The 21,642-nt window shown below is 36.5% G+C and overlaps 1 protein-coding gene across 1 annotated transcript in view; it reads left to right on the plus strand.

The window, feature by feature from the left end:
* The first annotated feature begins 1,416 nt into the window (after positions 1-1,416).
* Positions 1,417-21,642, plus strand: part of LOC131437456 (uncharacterized) — a 33,465-nt gene continuing 13,239 nt past the window's right edge. The window contains exon 1 of the mRNA XM_058606824.1: positions 1,417-2,198. Coding sequence (XP_058462807.1) covers positions 2,165-2,198 — 34 coding nt within the window. The 5' untranslated portion in view covers positions 1,417-2,164. The remainder of the gene's footprint in view (positions 2,199-21,642) is intronic.

Raw genomic sequence — 21,642 nt, forward strand, 5'->3', positions numbered from 1 at the left:
TTAAAACGTTCCGGGAATTTATTCAGAATATTAAAAATTCAAGATTATTCATCAAAATCGATATTGTCCCCTTCAAAGTACTCCCCATCGATTGCAACAAACTTATGCCAGCGCTTGATCCAATCCTCGAAACATTTTTTTGTATTCAGTTTTCGGTATGGCCATCAGAGCCATCTGCGATTTTTCCATAATCTCATCTCGGGTGCTGAAACGTGTTCCACGGAGTGCTTTCTTGAGTCAACCGAATAGGAAAAAATTGCAGGGAGCCAAATCAGGCGAATTCGGTGGTTGCTGAATGGTATTCGTTTGGTAATGACAAATGTGGCAACCTAAAAATATCTAATCGGGTGACTGGAAGCGCCACACGGCGGTGATCTTTTTGATCAATGTAGTAATTTACGAAAATTGAAGTATTAAGTAATTCTGTATACAGTCTGAAATAACTAATTATTGAGTATTGTAAAATCTGTAACTTTAGTATATAAATAACAACATTCGTCACATCGTCTCAAATTTAAGCAACAACATGTTCACTGCTTTCAGGAACTGTACACATCTCTGAGGGAAGTGACTAATAAGTAGTAATCAAAATGGCTTTAAAACACCGATATTTAACTTCAGGAAATTTGAACATAAATCACTCAGCAGCTTTAGCAGTTAGACTACGGTAACAACTGACATTACTACCACATTTTCCCTAACGAAAATACTTTACGGATCCATTATGGTTAATGACAGACTCGTGTGGTTTACGAACAAGTGAAAACAAACAGAAAGTTGGTTTCAGGAATCCTTCTCTAATCTGGCTTAAGGTCACACTGCGAGTAAAAAGGGCTGTTCACTCCCCTAGGGAAGGTAAAAGTTTGTCCCTCTGTCATAGTTCACCATGTGGCTAAAATAAACCCAACATCACAAAACAGGAAACAAAAGTGCTTTCTCTTTTAAATAACACAGTCCGATCGAAAACAGCGACTAATGGAGTAGCTTTAGTACCAATCAATTATTAATTAATAACACTCAAAGCGTACGACCTGGTGCGCATTTACCTCAAATTAGCGGCATTTTTTCTCGTTTGTTGGAACACCATCAGTCATTATTCCATCGGTCATCCTGATTTCAAATTCATCCCCGAAGACGCCGGGCCGCCGGAACCCTGCAGAGAAACCAATGCTGGCGGACCTCACCTCATCAAAGCATCCGAAGAAAGGCAATAGGCGGTAATTGAGGCCCCCGAAAAAAAGACACACACACACAGACCTCCAATATGGGAAGAGAAAAGAGCTAATCGAATTGCACCCCAACAGGCCAATCGCCGCCAACCACGGAGAGCAGCGCAGAAGACGAACGAACCACAAAAATCAAAGCTTAAACTTTCCAGCCACCGTCGAGTTGGTTATTCGTCCATCAGACCGCCGAAAGTGTGCATCGCCCATCTCCAGGCAATCCGCGGTTCAAGTGGGTTCCATTGAATTCTCGAACTAGTCGTCCTCCTGTGTCTGAAGCTTTTTCAAATACTCAAATACTGTGCAAGTTGTAATTCAAGTGCCCGCATTCCCAGGAAAATAAAAACGCTTGCCCGGCGAAGCACCGACTTTCTCCGAAGTGATTTACAGAAACGGGACGCTCCTCCGAACGTCTGGAAGTGATTCTCAGCCGAGCGCAAAAGTGCCGAAGAAATTAACAGGTTGTGAATTAGTTTTGTTTTTTTTTTTGCTTGCTTGCTACTCACTCAGACTCTTTCGGGACTGCATTTTCCTGGTGAAACTTGTTTAGCAAAGAAATGTAGTGAAAAATTAAAGAATAATCAAAAGCTACAAACCGATCCCCAGCGCAAACTTGCCCGACGTTTCCTCCTCCGACGACGACGACGACCGGTCCCAGTCCCGAGAAACTTGGGCGGTAAACTTTTAATCAGAAAGTAATTTTCAACCGTCAGAACATCTTTTCCTCAGGTGGCTGTTGGAGGAAGAAAAAAAAACACGGCGAGCTCCCAGAAACGAATGGTGAAAATTTAACTTGGGTGTCAGGTGAAAGCAAATCCCCAGAGCCGAAAGGACTTCTGACTGGCAGGGTGGTGAAAATTGGATGAATTTCTGTGAAATACTATTCTTTTTCGGGTGAATAATAAAACTCTTGTGAGAAGCGCTGTTAAGTGACCGGGAACATGATGCAATTATTGGTTTTCGTTTTGCTCTCAGGTATGTAGTTTTTGGTTAATATTAAATCACATTGCTGTAGAAGATACAAATTTACGGTTCCCGGAAGGTTTTTCTTTTTGAATTGAGACTTTGAGACTTTTAAATAACGACCCTGCTTAAGGAGCAATTGTTAGTACAATAACTTTTATTACACGCTTTCCGAACCTGTAGCTGCACAAAACTAAGGAATATTCATCCTAGAACACTTTAACATGCTTGAGGACTGTATAGATATATCGTTATTTTTTTTTTAAAGTGTTTTTACCGTTTTATTTTCTATATAAGGGGACAAACTCAAAATTTGTATAATAAAAACGTACAAACAGTGGTCACATCGACCCCTCGTCCTGTCCACCATCTTCATTGGAACTAACTAGATCTTTTTGTTGTCACTAACTTTTCTGTTCTCCCTTTCCCCGTCTCTTCACCATCTCGTTGTCAACTAATTAGATCTCTGTCGTTTTCTAGGCATTTCGTTCCCATATCCCCTTTTTACCACGTTTTTCTACAATATTTACTAGTCTATGCCTCTTTTATTCTCTTCCGTAACATAACAATCAACCCCAATGGAAGACCGCTCCAATCGATGACCAGCATGCGGGCCACCCGCCGGGTCTTCGTAGCCTGGGGGTGTTTTCCGCGGACCCATACGGACCAAAGGATGCGGCCAGCATAAATATTTACCAACGTCATCTGGAAGACACACGCTATATTCAGTTCATCAACCACTGCGGATTGCCAGCTGTAGGCTGGATTCTCGAGAATAGACAATTTCAACACCAATATTACAGTTTTATGTTAGTCGTTAACTAAAATTAGAAAAAACCGGCATCTTAGAGCTTAAACAGTGTGCCTAAAAAATTATATTATATTGTTGAAAAAAAAAAACAGTGGTCAGGTTTTGAGCATCTAAAGTTAGATCAATTTTAACCTACTGCATGAAAGTCTTCCTACGCATCACTATATATTTCCGACAATTAGAGGACCGAAACTTCAACTAATAACAAATAATGTCTAATTGTCCCTGTTTTCCAAGCCATCATTATGGTTACAAGACCCTATGTTTCGAAAGACACAAACATTCATTTGGAAACACTGAAGTGGGTAGCTCAGCCCCACCCGCCATATTCATCGAACATTGCTCAATTTGATTACAACAGATGGTAATCCGATTCTTGGTGCAAGGTTTGTCAGAAGAGCACTTCAAGAACAACGAAAAATCATCAAAAAATTGGAAGTATTGATTTATAGAATCTAAAGGAGATTCATGATACTCCCATGATTATTCACGAAATTTTGCAAAAAAAAGCTACGAATCAATTCCAACATCTGATACAAAGAGACAAAACATGTGGATGGTTTTGCTGAACGTGGGAATGCAAAAGCGATCAGCAGAAAACACAATAAAATGATCGAGCAGAAGTTTAATAATAATTCTAATCGGTGTCTGCGTAAAGCAAAAGATAAACTTGTCAGAAAAGAAATTCTCGTCAAAAAACCTAAGGATAGAGTTTGGGTAGCAACGATTTTCTCAATGTCATCTGGGCATTTGGTTCCAAGGATCCGGTTTGTAGTAAGCGACTGTTTCCATATTTAATTTCGAATTAAAAGATGGCTCTTTTTGATCAATTGGTTTTCCATCAAAATATGAGATATAAACTTCGAAACTTTGGGCGTTAACGAAAAGTGAATGTTTTTATGAGAAACCAATTGACCAAAAAGCCATCTTTTAATTTGAAACAACATTAATTGGTCACACCCGCATCAAATAAATTTATATTTTATTGAAGTTCCGTCTTCGACTCTTCAGTGTATAGCAATTCATGTTGAATTGCCACGCCATTGAGTAGTTTAACATAAACCGACCAGCAAACGTAAAGCTATCTCTGCTAGAGACACTTGACAGATCGGCTGAAAAGTTTCTATGAGAGGGCGCCACTAGAATTGAATCCATACCATTTTCAGTTAGTACCAACCCTCAAAAGATACGTGTATAAATTTGACAGCTGTCTGATTATTAGTTTGTGAGATATTGCATTTTGAGTGAAGCTACTTTTGTTATTGTGAAAAAAATGGAAAAAAAGGAATTTCGTGTGTAGATGAAACTTTTTGATGAAAAAAAGTGCCGCCGATACCAAAAAAATGGCTTGATGAATGTTATCCAGACTCTGCACCGGGCGAAGCAACAATTCGTAAGTGGTTTGCAAAATTTCGTACTGGTCATATGAGCACCGAAGACGATGAACGCAGTGGACGTCCAAAAGAGGCTGTTACCGATGAAAACGTGAAAAAAATCCACAAAATGATTTTCAATGACCGTAAAGTGCAGTTGATCGAGATAACTGACACCCTAAAGATATCAAAGGATATCAATGGCTCCATCACTTCACTCCGGAGTCCAATCGACAGTCAGCTGAGTGGACTGCACGCGATAAACCGAACCCAAAACGTGGAAAGACTCAACAATCGGCCAGTAAGGTTATGGCGTCTGTATTTTGGGATTCGCATGGTATAATTTTCATCGACTACCTTGAAAAGGGAAAAACCATCAACAGTGACTATTATATAGCGTTATTAGAGCGTTTGAAGGACGAAATTTAAAAAAAACGGCCTCATTTGAAGAAGAAAAAAGTTTTGTTTCATCAAAACAATGCACCGTGTCACAAGTCGATGAAAACCATGCTGAAATTTAACGAATTGGGCTTCGAATTGCTCCCTCATCCACCGTATTCTCCAGATTTGGCCCCCAGTGACTTTTTCCTGTTCTCAGACCTCTAGAGAATGCTCGCTGGTAAAAATTTAGAAGCAATGAAGAGGTAATCGCAGAAACTGAGGCCTATTTTGAGGCAAAGGACAAATCGTACTACAAAAATGGTATCGAAAAGTTGGAAGATCGCTATAATCGCTGTATCGCCTCTGATGGCAATTATGTTGAATAATAAAAACGAATTTTGGCAAAAAAATGTGTGTTTTTATTAAACGATACGAACTTTTCAGCCGAACTGTTATGTCGTTTTCGCTTGAGAAAAAAAGGAAACTGACCCAGAGTAGTTTCATCAAGCAAACACTTTTCACAAAACTTGGTTGGATTCGCACTCTCCTACGGAGATTTAAATAAACCTGATATAAAAACAAGGTTCAAAACTGACTCGATTTTCAGTTCAACAATGTTAAGACTAGATTAGGAACTAGCTTCAAACAAACGGTTTGACCACAATTAGAGTGGAAATTCGGTAAGGTTTGGCACAGTGTCTTTACTGATGAAATCCCCTAATTTAAAGAAGTTTACGACATACTGTTCGTTCTCAGCTAGTAGTTATCTTGAATTCTCTTGAGTGAAGCTACTTGAATTCGCTCAAGTGAGCGTTCAAATGTAGCGTGCCCGGTTGGGAAACAATGCTTCTCAGAGCGTCGATGTAGTTGCTCGGAGCTGTGCCAGCTGAGTTTGAATGCCACAAAAATGCTCGAATGTTGCAAATGAAGTCTTAGGAATTCGACCGAGAACTGGTTTGAAACTGGTAACAGAATTTGGGTCCTTCAAGAGTAAAAATTCTCGCCTTAATCTCGAAACACTCTCATTCTCATATTTGTGATTCAGACTGTACTGCAAAATTTGATGTTGGTTGATTACATCAAAGTTTCTGAATCTGTAAATTATATACGACTTTTGATCTAGTAGTAAGATGTGAATTTTGTAGATTGGATACGTAATTAAAACCCAAGCCCCTGTTTCATAATCGTTATTCGTTAGCTATCATCAGTAGACTTTTACGAAAATCTGCTTAATCGATGTCAATCGGGATTAGCTGAAATTGTACAAGGAATTTCGAGATGATCCGACTTGGGACTGGTAAATCATCCTTCAATGTACATCTTCTGGTAATCCCAGAATTCATCGATCAGTACCGGCGCCGGCCAGGCCTGAACGTAGACCGGCTAAGGAATGGGAAGGGATGTTAGTCCAGCACTTGTTGTTACTGGAGGCCGTATATACTACTGCACACTCCACAAATGTCACGGGAGAAGGATATTTGTGAGTATAAATTTCTGTAATGGTAGTATTCGTGTGCGACTTAGCATGTTCCGGTTTCAAGATGCTCGGATGCACCACTAAACTCACTGACTTCCCTAGTGAACGTTTCAACAATATCCGATACTGAAGTCCCGGGAAGTCTTGATGCACAGTTCTCATTCGGGAATACTAAAAGAAAATATGAAATACTTTCGCATAACGAATAAAAACTTCCCTTTTATTCTAAATGGAATTACCTGCTACAAAACAAACGAGTGAATATGATTTAGACAAAATAGATGATTCATTGGGCCGTATGAATAAAATGTAGTAAAGTTTGTTGTTTGTAGTATCTTCTCAAAAACAAAGTTCACAGAGTATAACGCGGTTTGGTATGAATAAAAAACAAGTTCGAACATGTAGTTAATGCTACTTCCGAATTTAAGCATTTACTGCATACCGTATCGACACAGAGCCGGAAAAGCTGGCATAAGCATGCACAAAGCAAGAAACGTACTTACATCTGAAAAAATGCCACTTTTTTAATTTCTGTACTTCACTTTATCAGCAAACACACGAGTAGCAACCTCTAGAGCTACCTACCGAAAACTTGTAGTAAATACTACAGTTTGTAGCATGATTTGACAGGAACGTGATCCATACGTAGCATTTCCCGATCAACACATCGTATCTAAATTATTTCCCTTTTTGATACTTGTTAGAAAATTTTGATATTTTAACTACTAACGAGACCAGACTTATATCAGTACTTGCAGCCAAATTATCTTTTTGTTATAAACTTGTTACGGCTTGTTGATCGGGTTACTACCGAAATTCAAGCATGCTATGTTTTATTCATACGGCCCATTGTAGTGACATATTCTAAAAATTGTTGTAAAATCATTTAAAACCGCCAAACAAATGTCAACAGATTTTACGCGCGACATGATTGTTTATCATTTCCGCTTTATTATTTTAATTATTTATTAAAATGATTTATTGGTTATATTTAACGCTCGTATATTTTTTTTACGAAAAACAGTACATTTGGCGTAAAAATCAAGGAAATACAATACATCGACTTTGAAAATACAGTACAGTTTTTTTCTAAAAATCGTTTTGCCTATTAAACTATCCTGAATGTGAGACACACGTAGAAACAGCCTAACTGAACAAAAGAACCGAGCATGTTCAGCCGTGCTCGTGCCCTACGGCGTTCATTTTTAGTCATTTCTCAATAGCAATCCCTTCGCAAGGTGTTTCAGCCCTCAATTAGTTCGTTTTTTTTCTATGTTTCACATGCAGGGTAGCTTAATTGGCAAAACGATTTAGGAGGATAGGAGCTATTTTCGGGTTCGAGTACCGTCTCTGCGGTAGCTTTTTCGCGGTTTTCATCACACAGTTGTATTCGCATATCATGTAAAACTCACTCAATACGGTTCTACGTCTTGACAAGACTAAACAAATCGTTCAAAGCAAGTTCATAAACTCAATTATTTTTTGTTTCCTTTTTAGGGCATTTTTAAATTCGGCAAACATTGAAAAATGTGCGAAAGTAATAATAATATTTTTTGAGAAGCGGATGTTTTTGATAATGATTTTGATTTAGAATATATTTTCTTTTTGGGTGAGACATTTGTCTTTTTTTTTTAATCATCAAAGTTTCGCTTGATTGTTGTGACGCACTCTGAACAAGAATTGTTATTAAAAAAACGCTACGTGTTGTTACTGTTCTTGTACTGGTACAGATCGAAATTCGATGGGTTGAATAATTAAAATTCTGCATTAAATTTTAGTGTGAAAAATACAGTACATTTCAGAGTAAAAATACAGTACAAATTAAAATACAGTAGATTTGAGGCTAAAAAAAGTGCACAGTACTTGAGTCGAAAATACAGTACAATACTGTAAAAAACAGTACGGATACGAGCGTTAGTTACATTGGTTGATCCGGGCAGTTTTTTAATATTTATAACATATTATCTCTGTTATAAACTTTGTAATATTAACGGATTTGCGCAATAGTTGATTTTTATTATTCATTTTATAATCTTGAAAGACAAGCAATAATATGGAAAAAGAAAACATACCAAATAAAACTTTTTTCCGAAACTAGCCGCAAATTGATAAGTTAAATAAAGATGAATTAAGAGATAATTTAGTAAAATAGAATAATCAGAAGTGAAACGTTGAAAATAGCTGATAACTGAAAGGAAAAAGAAACTCCTACAATTGACGCCTTTTACGACATGGAAGCAGAAACCCAGTGGATCTATTCTTGGCTCATTTTTTTCCGCCGGATTCCACACAGCTAGATTCTAGGCTGATACTGTCCGGAGAAAGATAATAGATACTATCAATCTCCTAGTGAACCCCAGCCCCTTCAGTGTTACATCACAAATCTAGCATAGAAACTTTAAAGTCCATAAATGCCTACTGAAAACATCTACAACATCTCCCACCTGGGTTCAATCCCCAACCTCACACATAGGGTCAGAAAGTTTTTCTGACCCGAAGAGGTGAAAGGTTAAAATCTCTAAAAATGAAACAAAAAAAAAACTACAGGATCATATTTCAATCAAGTGAATTACTTTTCATAAGATTTATTAAGCAAAATGAAGAGTCGGTATAAAGCTGCGTTAAATGTATGTACCAACGATTCAATATTCAAGAGAGATTTGAGATATGACCAACATTAAAATCATTCGGAAGGTATTCATTATTAATATCGGGAGTACAAATTAATGCGATCCGTTTTTTAGTGTTCAAAAATGCATTTATTTCAAAGTAAACAGAATTTAAAGAATAATCAAAGTATCGTCTATAGCTAGTTACTACTTTTTCTCACCACTAAGGTAATTTTCGAATTAAATCTTGAAAAAATGTCTCGTCTTTTGAGGTGATCCAAGTTTGAAGCCAATTTTTTTACGAAAGAAGTATAACGATGACCAGCCAGATCGTGCTGGATCCATCGAAACAACCAGTAATCAGAAGGAGCAATGTCAGGAGAATATGGTGTGTGCGGCATAATGATGGCGTTTTCATATATTTTTTTTCACGATTTTTGCGACATGAGGCCGAGCGTTGTCATGCAGGACAAAAACTTTATCATGTTTTTGCTTGTACTCCGGCCGTTCTTCCCGTTATGCACAGTTCAAAAGCATCAACATCAAGCAGCCTATATCGATCGCCCGTTATAGTATCGCCTGGTTGTAGCAACTCATAGTACATAACCCACTTTTGATCTCACGAGATGCACAACATGACCTTCGAATCATGAATATATGCGGCACTTTGGCAAGTGAAAAATCGCCTTTCAATGTCTCTCGGTTTCAGTTCAAAAGGCATCCAACTGCCTTGCTTTTGAATCATTCCCTTGGATTTTATTCGTACAGAAACTGCTTGTTGAGTCACTTCCAATTATTCTTGATCGATTAATGCCTCCAACTGTTTGTCGTCGATTTTTTTTTATGTTGCCAGAGCGAGGCCTGTCTTCAAGCGAGGCCATTCTTGCAAACTCGATACCATTCCCTACATGATTTATCAGTTGGAGCATTATCACCATAAACATCCACAAGTATTTGATGTGCTTCAGCTGCACTTTTCTTTCAATTAAAACAAACCAAATTGTCGTTTTGTTAAAAATTTTCTTGAGTTCTCGTGTATCATTTGGTTTTGAAAGATTCCATAAAGAGAATATCTTAGATTTTATTTAAGACTATGATGCTTCCTCTGATTCTAGAAGCCTTATACATTTTTGTTTTTATCGCGATGTTTGAAATAAAAATCTGAATTATAACTACAGGCTTCGAAATAAATGCGGTTTTGTCTTTCTCTTCTTTATAGAAAAATAGTAGAATTCCTGGAAAAGAGCGACTTTCGAACGGAGCCTCGGAGACCCATAGTGTTATATACCATTCGACTTAGTTCGACGAGATAGGAAAATGTCTGTGTGTGTGTGTGTGTGTGCATTTTTCAAAGATATTTTTATCGCTCAATTTTCTCAGAGATGGCTTAACCGATTTTAAAAAACCTAGGATGGTTTGAAAGCTACTGTTGATAAAATTGCTGTGACTACTGGTTCCAGAGATATGATTTTCTCGAAGATGGGCTCAATTCTGATTTCGTGAAGCGGTATTATTCAAAAGTTTAAGCACATAGACAAAAGTTCTAATGCAAAATTTGAGCTTAATCGGAGATGGGTAAGGGGTGCTGCCTGGCGGTTAAGGTTTGAAAATTTTCGATCTTGAAAAATCACCATATGACATGAGATTTCCGAAATCAAAAGTGTCACCTCGAAAAAAATTTATTTTAAAAAATCGACTTTCTAAAACTTTGTCGATTTCTGGGACTTTTTTTTATTTAGATACATTTTTGCGGTGACACTAATACTCATATAGAAAGGTTATGCAATCACTGTGAAAACCGACTTTTGAACCAAGGCCCGGAGGGCCGAGTGTCATATACCATTCGACTCAGTTCGTCGAGTACTCAAAATGTCTGTGTGTGTATGTGCGTACGTGTGTAGGTTACGTTTTTTTTGCACTAACTTTTCTCGGAGATGGCTGATCCGATTTTCACAAACTTGGGTTCAAATGAAAGGTCTTGTAGTCCCATACAAAATTCCTAAATATTGTTTGGATCCGACTTTCGGTTCCGGAGTTATAAGGTAAAATGTGCAAAAAAATGAAAATATATTTTCTAGCTTTTCTCATAGATGACGTGACCGATTTTCATAAACTTAGGTTCAAATGAAAGGTCCTGTGGTCCCATGCGTAATTCCTGAATTTCATGCGGATCCGACTTCCGTTTCCGGAAATATAGGGTAAAGTGGCTTAAAAATTGTATACCATCACTGAAAATGGCGAAAAACCTTAAAAAATTTTCTAAATCTACCTCAAATCTTTTTCAATTTGATAGTTTTTATCAGTAGACGGTCAAACAAATCGATTTCGGTTATTCTTTTAAGAATCGAAGAAAAAAAATTTTTTTTCTGTATTTTATATGATAGTATGATTGATATGAGAAAGGCATCATTACACCACTAGGTGGATTAAAACAGGTTTTTATATTAGCATCACTCTGCTTATACAAAAAGGCAACGCAAACGTCAAGCGCTTGATTTGAAAACTGATGCCAAATATGCGACATAAACGATGAAGCATACTTTTGCGAACTACTACAATTAATCTGGATGAATTGGTGTCAAAAAGAGCCCGAATTATTATCTTGATAAACAGGCAAAAACAAAAATTTAATAAGACTGTTTCGATGAAATAGAAAGGCGTTATTACACCATTAGGTGGATTTGAAAAAGGTTTTCTATGGTTAATCTTCTTTTTGCTAAACTAAACTGAAACTGAATTTGTGCGAAAATTACACCGAATACCATATTGTTTGTAGAGCACGTGTTTTCATTTAAAGGATCCAATCCAGCAGCCTCCTGTTCTATTTTTACTTTTTTTTCATTCGTAAATGATCGCATCCAAAACAAACGAAGATAGACGAAGCATTTTCGTCTCTCACTGCCTGCAACAAAATATAGTATCAATACCAACGCCACCTGTTCCCCCACGACGAGACAACGTAAAAATGACGTCCAAAATATGATAAATCAAAGTAATTAAACCCCAAAACCTATTTGGAACCCAAAACTACTATAGATACGAGCACCAACGGGTAAAATTATTTCTGTATCGTTTTATGTCATTTTCGATTCTCGAAGCTTCGGTTAAATATCGAATATCGAATATTCCGCTCTTGTCGTTGACTGGAAATGAATCTAATTCTCAAAATTTGCAAGTGAAGCTGAGGGTGACATTCAATTTTCTTCATTTTTGTCTATTTCGAGTCAGTAAAAATGACTTTTATTAGCTCTGATTGTTAGATACCCATCTTGCAACATATGAAAGGAGACAAAACTTAATTCAAATGAAGAATGACATTTTTTGTTATTTGTTTTAAATATTTGATATCGATTTTTTCATTGTAGGATTCAATAAATAATTTTTTTAGTATTTTTATTCGAAAATTAAACTAATTTTGTAAACATCACTAGTATAACCATTTTTGAAGGATTTGTCATTTTTCGGCTATAATTTTTTGCGAAAAATTGTAAAAAAAGTGTAGCCCTTTTGAAAAGACAGTCTAGAAACATTTTGACAAAAACAAACGAAGTTATTTGTTTTGTGATAGAATCCATATGTCGAGAGAGTTTCATTGAAATCTAAGAGAGTGCTGTCAACTGCGAGTACGATTTATAGCAAAATTCGTCAGCTGTTAAAAATCGTGTAGTAGTTGCTGGGCAGACGCCCTAATAAATTATAAATAAAGCCCAAAAGCACTCTAATTGTTACTTTTGATTTATTCTTGTACATGTTTGAAAAATATGAAATTTCGTTCTTCCAGTTGGTATTTGAAGCTAACTACCCTCGATTTAGCTATAAACATTAAGGTATCATCACTTCGAATTCGAAAAAAACCTGTCTTAAGCCACCTAGTGGCGCTATAATTCCTTTCTCATATAACTGTTGTTTTCATTCATAGTACTTAGGGATTTTTCGAAAGACCTTTCTTTGGATATTGAATAAGAATAAAAAAGTTTTTTGGACATACATTAGCAGTAGCATAGACTTAGCATTTTTATTTTCAACAGTTTTAATCCAAATTAATAGGAGTTCTTCGTTTTTTTTCTGCTCTAAATGACGATTTAAAATTTTAAACGCATCTCACACTGTTGTTCCAAATCCGGAAATGAGATCCGAACAATGGTCAAAAGTCGTATATTTTTATAAACGTTGACCCTTTTAAGGTCTACCTTTGTGAAAATCTTCTACTTCCTGATTCGGGAGTTGAGAACCTATATAGCTAAAATTGCCGTATGGTCAGCAACTAGCATAACCTATAAATTGAAACAATTCTGAGACAATTTTGGAATTATTTTTTGTAGCATAATCGCTCATACATTGCAATTTCATACATATAAAATCAACGTATTTGGTCATCAATTAACCATATCTGCCTGATTGAAGAATTAAACGGCTATTTGAATGAGTTTGGTTTTATTTTTCCCTGTTATGCATAAAAACACGCTCGTAAAAATTAAATTTTCATACTTATCAGCCTGTAATTCTGGAACCGTAAGTCGGATCCGAATGAAATTCAGTAGAATTATATGGGATTGTGAGACCTTTCATTTAAACCTAAGTTTGTAAAAATTGGATGAGCGATCTCTGAGAAAATCGAGTGCACTTTCTTTATTCTTTTTGCACATTTTACCCCGTAACTCCGGAACGAGAAACCCGGCTGACAACCGGCTCAACCATTTCTGAGAAAATCGAGTGCACTTTATGAGTGTTACATACACACATGAGAGAAGTGAGTAAGATACATTTTTGAGCATATGACTATTATCTCTCGGCGTTAATCGAAAATCAGAAACCAGGGTAGCCGGAATCGGTTTGTTTAGTTGCCTACTGATAATGGCCATCGATTTGTGTAGTTTTGAGCTCAGGTTAAAAAATTTCCCACGGTTTTTGTTTCGCCGGTTTAAGGTAGCGTACAATAGTTAACACACTTTACCCTATAACTCCGGAACCGAAAGTTGGATCCGGATGAAATTCAGGAATTCCGTATGGGACCACGAGAACATATGAATCTAAGTTGTGGAAATCAGTCATACCAGCGCTGAAAAAAGTCAATGAGATCCATTTTGGAATATATGACCACTATTTCCGGTGCTTCTGGAACCGGAGACCGGGAACCAGGATAGCCGATATTAATTTGTTAAGTTGCCTACTGATAACGGCTATCGATTTGTGAAGTTTTGAATCCAGTTTAGAAAAATTTATGCGTTTTTTGTTTCGCCGGTTTAAGTTTAAGGCGGTGTACAATACTTAACACACACGAGACCTTTCATTTGAATATAAGTCTGTCAGAATCGGTTCAGCCATATCCAAGAAAACCTAGTGATATTATTTGACACATACAAACACACACATACTAACATTGCTCAACTCGATGAACTAAGTCGAATGGTATATGACACAATTTTTACTAGTCGATATTTTCAAGTGATTGCATATCCCTTCTATACGAAATATATGAAGAGTAAAACACCGAGCGAGCCAAACAATGGCTTTCCGGTGGAATTCCTTTTGAAAATCGTGATGGATGGCTGCAAACTCAAAGTTCGTGAGATTACTGAGAATTTGCGCGAAAATCTGAGCATGAAAAAGATCTTTTTCAGTAACACATCAACAATTCAGAGTACTGTTTGGCACTGTTTGGTTGCCATGAATAGGATTTCTTGTATCGGTATATGACAGTAGGTGAAACATGGATCCACCATTTTACTCCTGAGTCGAGTCAGCTGAGTGGCGTATAGCCGAAGAAAACAGTTCGAAGCGTCCAAAAACGCTATAAGCAACTGGAAAAATTATAGCGCTAGTTTGTGGGATGCACGAGATACAATTTACGTCAACTTTCTGAACTGAGAAGAGAAGAACCATTAAAATTGACTTACTGATACGTTTGAAGATTGGAATCAAAATCATATGAGGATGAAAAAAATCATCTTTCACCAAGACACTGCACCGTGTCACAAGTCAATGAAAACAATGGCCAAATTGACCGCATTGGGCTTAGAACCGTTTCATCACCAGCAACTACTAGTCTCTTTGCTGATCCCAAAAATATGCTCCAAGGAAAAAGAAATGAATGAAAATGCTTTTGCTGCAACTGAAACCTTCTTTGAGGCCAAGAATAAATTATTCTATGAGCATGACATCGAAAAGTTAGAAAATTGATGGAACGATTGTATTGCACTAGAAGATGATTGTGTTGATGAATGAAAATGAATTTTTCACAAGAAATGTATTTCTAGTTAGTCCGGTACTTTTTGAACGATGTATTAGTCCTGTGAGCTCAGCACAAATTACATTAGCACTTATCACAGCAATTTCTAGACGGAAAGTTGCATCTGGATAAAATTCAATCATTATTTATGTAGTCTTTTGATCTTTTATTTAAATTTAACTCCAACGAAATTAATTCTGGCATCACAGATGACATTATTTTCATGTTTTTAACTCATCTTGCCTGATAAAATTGGAACTAGAAGTCGACCTTTCATTTGAGTCTAAGTTTGGGAAAACAGATTCACATTCTTTCACTATCGAAATTGATGGAAAATATGCGCATTCGTTTGGAAACAATTCAGATTTTGTTGTGTGTTGATTGACACGGTATATATTTAACATTATATGAATGTTTGCACTTGTGATGGCGCGAGAAAGGCATAAATACGGAGCGAGTTGAAATATGTTTTCGTCTGATGCATACGAAAAACTGCGATGTACTTCGGAATATAAAAGTCTTCTCAAAATCAGAAGATAAATCAAATGTCACGTCAAGGAATGAATATACTCACAATACGGTCACATAAAAGGAAACTTGCTATCGCGAACCTGATAGTACAACAATGCCGAGCATCCTAAACTCCGTTAACAATACATTCCTTCGCCGGTTAGACCCACCTCCACCGTGAAACGGGAAGTTTCATGAAAATTTATTTGTCTGGAGTGGATTTGAAATGTCTAGTTATATTAGCTCAGCTGGCACGTTGAGGATTTTCCCGCAACGGAATTGTTCGTTTGAATGACGACAATGGCGACGAAGACGAAGACGACGACGAAGACGAAGACGGCGACGGTTACGACAGTGGGGCCGAAGGTTGGCCACGGTAAACGATACCTGGCTGGCAGCGTTGTCGGAGATAATCCCCACCGGATGTTGCGAGGGGTTTTTCTCGGACGTGTACAAAAGTGACTGCCAATGTAAGAAGGACAGAGGGCAATGGTCTGTCAGATGAAAACTGTGAAAGTTTCGGGCGGATGCTGCGCGAGCAGTGGGAAAAAACGCCAGCCGAAAATGTTAAATAATGGCACTTGTTATGGTGGCGGGAAATTTGTTCGGCAAAGAATTCAGGTGTGGTGTCTGAATGATATAAATTTGTTCGAGTATAACAATAAATAGGATGCCGCAAAATTAATAAGGTAATAAAGATTTGGTTTTTGTTTCGCATTGGTTTCCTGGCGGATAGTTACGGAGGAATCCTTTAGTGGGCCTTTTGGATTGTATTATGCCCGAGAGGTCAAAGCACATGTATGAACAGAAATCGAAAAGGCTTAAAATATAAAATGTTTACTTGAAAAATTACTCTCAGCTAAACAAGAACTTTGGCTGTTCGTTATGTATTAATCGAATAGGTATTAAAAAAACAGTTTCACTTCGTTGAAGAGTTCTTATGTTGGTTACATTTACATAGCAAAAGATTCCAGGGACTGTTTTAATAAAGTGATGGAAACATTGAAGTGGCAAAATTCATGCACTTATGAAAATACTTTTCTTCATCTCAAAGTTACAATGAATGAAATTACAAATAATAAAATTAGTATTTGCAGAAAAGAATCGCTAGAGCCAGAACCCCCCGAAGCCGCAACCTTCTCCTTACTGTGGTGGTGCTCCATCAACTTAGCTACTGTGATACTCGTGGAAACGCGTTTCAGAAGGTAACCTGATTAAGTAGCGCGAAACACGTACATGATACTTCTAAGTCTCCAGTTGAAATTCTTACTGTTTCACCTGCTGCTGTCCCCGTATAACGAATCTCAGTTTGAACATTTCAAGCATCCGTCTCTCTATTACTCTTACTCTGTTCTCCATTGAGGTGGGATGGTTCGATAGTAATTCATTTTTGTCTTATGTCACGGTTACTTATCAGTTTGGCCCATCTACAAAATAGATTGAGACTCTGATTTCAATTCCGAACCACAAACATTCGTCGTCTTCGGATCCAATGAAGTATATATTTTTTTCTTTCGATTGTAGTGAAGCGATGCCAAATTTCCTATTCGTTATTACCCTAATAATTTTTGATCAGATCTGCATTATGTGGCAGAGCGTGGTCATGATGGAATATAACGGACCTATTCCTGATCTCATGGAACATTTTCTTATAACTTTTCAAAAGAATTATTTGGGTTTTATACGATTTCTTTGGTGGTTACATCACTAGAAATCACTTGAATGTTTCGTTTTGGTGTCGCTTTGTTCGACTACTGGGCTTTGCGTATGCTAGTTTGTATTATTTAGGATATCCATAATAAATCCCCTTCTCGACACCAGTGATAATAAGATGTCAAATTAACCTTATTGAGTGAGTGCTGCTTCAGCAACAACTCTCACTTGCAACTCGTACTGTAAGCATCCATCATGTTCTACATAGCTTCTATAGTTCACTGTATCTTACTTCACTGTATACCCAAACCTCCCTTTACGTAAACTTTTTTTACGTAACCTCTTTTTACGTAACTCTTTTTACGATCAAAATGCCAAATAACGTAATCTTTTTTTACGAAACTACTTCGTAAAAAGAGATATTTGCATACAATGAAAATCATTTCCGGCTCATTCATATTCCATGGAAATTACTACAACATGGTTATTTTCGGAACGGGTTTGATGAGTAAATGTCGGAAAAAGATGTATGAGGTGGCTCTGAATTCCAAGATGGCGACTTTCGGTTTACTGAAATTGAAAACATTTCTTGACAATAATAGAATCATTATGATGATAAGTTACTACGGTTTAGTATAAGTATAATTTTTCTTTTTTCATCAATAGAAGGCTTAAAAGTAGTTCATCACATTTCAATGAACAATAAACGTGAAGTTTTTTTTCTACTGAATCTTGAAGAACAATACTACTAATTTCCAAACCAAGATTAAATCTATGGTTCCCTTATCTTTATCCAAGTCATTAGAAGATCATCCAATGATAACAAATACTCCTAAAAATGGCTAATAATTCCTTGCGTTTTAATTGATACGACTAAATACTTTAGGTACTCTTTAGTCACACACCACATTTCAAAAAACACTTCATTTCTAATTCTATCAATTGCTATAAATAGTTATCTTTTCAGAACTAAGAGAAGACATTAGGCAGAGTGAATTAAAAGATAGAAATATTACAAAATACGCATGTTTCGAAATTTCTGACGTGTGTTAATGATGAGTTTATTGCTATGCAGCGCTGTTAGAAAAAATCTCAATATTTTCATCTCATTCAGGAGTTCCTGCGTGAGTCACAATATGAAAATTACGCTCCTTTTAAACATATTGCTAGACGCATACACAGTGACCGTAAATAACGTAATGAAGTACTGGTCTCTCTTGTAATCTTTTTGTTTCGTAATTCATTGCACCTGTATTGTTTAGGTACACTAGCGCCGTCCTGAATTCAGTGAAACATATATGAAACAGGCTCATTTCTGTCAGGTTGTGTGTGGGTTGGATGAACCGGAAGTCGCTATCTTGGAAATTGATGCGATCTAAAACATCCTTTTCCTGTATATACTAATAATTTTTGTTCCATAGTCATACATTATATTATATATATCCAATAACATACATACATAGGGAAAACTTTTTTTACGTTGAAAATTCCAAATAACGAAAACTTTTTTTACGTTGAAAATTGCAAATGACGCAAACTTTTTTTAAGTCATAATTCGATTTACGAAGTCCCGATTATTACGTAAATGGAAGTTTGGGTGTATCTTACTTATGACTCTCTTTCGCTACTTCTTCAGGCCTCTTGGCAATGACCCAATATTTTTATTTTGGGCTAAGCTCTTGCGTTTTGGGAGGGATCATGTCCATGGACACTACATGGTCTATTTTCCGTAATGGTAGAATGCTAGTCTCATTGTAACATTAGCTTAATTCAGCATTTTCTTTACACCAATTAAAGTGAGAGGTGTTTAAAACTACGGTAATTCGATTTCTGCAAATTATAGGGCTACCACCTGAACGGGCCTAAAGCTACTTTCCATGCTGCCGGCCTGCATGGTTATTTTTAAAACATTAGTTTTACTAGTGACAATCCAAAATATATTATGTAATTAAAATCGAATTTCCGTGTTGAGCATTAAGTGTGCAGAAGAATATAAAAGATAATTGTAAAACAAGTTTTCTATGTACTGGATAGATATTCCTACAATATGAATATTTTAATTTCATCTGCGAGTAATGTATTGTCGGACAATTCATGTCAATGTATTTAAAAACGCTTAACGTTCACAAATTTGCTGTTAAAGTGAATTGGTACTATTTGTATTTTCTTGAAAGTGCATCTGTAGCATTAGGCTTATCAGCAACGGAATCAAAAAAGCTCTTCCAGCAAGCCATTTTTCAAGAGTAGAAAAAATTTCGCATTGCCCTGTGAACATTTTGCTGGTGGATTCCCTCTTGGGAATTCTAATCATCTGTGTGTTTAGTAATAAAGCTATAAAGGCAGCTAGTTAGGCAAAATTTCGTTGTTCAAGCGGTGAACAATTAGCTGCCGATTTATTTATTTATTTGTCGTCAATCAAAAGTAGACCATAAGGATATTTACAATAATCTTAAATTAGTAAACTATTCTAAATAGATCACTAAATAATGTATAATTTATTATGAGTTAAATAATTATAATTGGCTTACCGAATAGAACTGAAATATTGCTTTAGTTTGTTTTTTGACATAGTGAAATCGACTGCTTCTGAATGCTTGTTGTATACAGCCATCAATTGATTTATTGGCCCATTTTTTGCATAGTTTGTTCGCTAGTGGTTTGTAATAAAAATATTTCGATTTCTTAAAGGCCGAGATGGTATGTAAAAATTTAGTTCGGACAGGAGTTGACTGGAATCTACGCGATTCGAGACAATGTCATTTACAAATGAGACCATTGAAAATTCTCTGCGTTCTTTTAATGTTTGAATACTGATCAGCATACAGCGGGCTTTATAGAACGGAAGAGGAAGTCTTGTCCAACCTAATTTACGAAGTGCAAATAACAAAAATTGTTTTTGAACTGATTCAATTCGATCTTCCCATGTGATTAAGTAAGGTGACCAAACTAAGCTACAGTATTCTAGTACTGACCGAACAAAGGCAATGTATAATGTTTTAATTGTATACGGATCGTGAAAACTGTAACAAAATCGTTTTATGAACCCTAGCATGTTATTGGCTCTGTTTATGATTGTATTATAATGGTCAACAAAAGTCATTTTAGAATCTAGTATTATTCCTAAGTCCCTAATTCTTTCGCATTTTTGAACTGTTTGACTTCCAAGAGTAAGTATCAAGTCAGGTGTATTTCGTTTTTTACTGAATGTTATTCTACTGCATTTTTTCACATTTAGTTGTAGAAGACTTTTGTTACACCATGTATAAAAAGAAAGAATTTCTTCTTGATAAACCTTGGCATCCTCACTTTTCTCTATTTCTAAAAATAGTTTTATATCGTCTGCGTATATTAGAATTTTTATTTTTTTTAAAGAAAGGAAATGTCGTTAACAAACAAGATAAATAAAAGAGGACCTAAATGAGATCCCTGGGGGACCCCGGAACTGACGTGAATGGGGCTCGACTTTTTACCCTTAAATTCTACAATTTGTTGACGATTTGTTAGATAAGATTCCAACCATTTAAGAAGACCTGGTAAGATTCCCAATTTCTGTAATTTGAACATAAGCATGGGTATGTCAACACGATCGAATGCTTTGCTGAAATCTGTATAAAGAGCTTCAATGTAATTTCCCTTGTCCATAGCGACCAGGGTATAGTGGACGAATTCAAGCAAATTAGTAGTAGTAGAACGTCCTTTGAAAAATCCATGTTGCATGTGAGTAATTCTATTTTTTATTTGACTAAACAGTTTGTCATTAACGATCGCTTCAAAGAGCTTCGGAATGCAAGAAAGAATAGCAACCCCGCGATAGTTGCATATGTCTGTTTTTTCCCATTTTTGAAAATTAGTATAAGGAAAGAGTTTTTCCACGTATCTGGAAAAACTCCAGACTGAAGCGAATTATTAAAAAGCCAGCACAAAGGGGTCGCAAGATTTAATGCTAATTTTTTCATAAATATGGCTGGAATCCCATCAGGTCCGGCACTTTTAGAGACATCCAATTTGTTTAGGGCATCTATTATGTCTAGCACTTCGATTTGATTTACATTAATATCTTCAGTAAACTCTGGAAAGAAATTTCTTGCTGGAAATTTGAACTGCATAATCATGGACGACGAAACCTACCGGAAATTCGATTACAAATCCGTGAAGGGACCACAATATTATACGGTGCGAGAAGGGTAAGTGTTAAACCATTCCGAGACATCGATTGAAGTCAAAAAATTTGGTAAGAAAGCTATGGTCTGGCAAGCAATTTGTAGCTGCGGTAAGATTTCGAAACCCTCCATCACCACTGCTTCAATGAACAGCGAAATATACATCAAGGAATGTCTACAGAAGCGACTTCTACCCATAATTCGAAGCCACAAGGATCCTGTTGTCTTCTGGCCAGATCTTGCTTCTTGCCAC

This window comes from Malaya genurostris, chromosome 3, assembly GCF_030247185.1.
Source record: "Malaya genurostris strain Urasoe2022 chromosome 3, Malgen_1.1, whole genome shotgun sequence".
Classification (NCBI taxonomy): domain Eukaryota; kingdom Metazoa; phylum Arthropoda; class Insecta; order Diptera; family Culicidae; genus Malaya; species Malaya genurostris.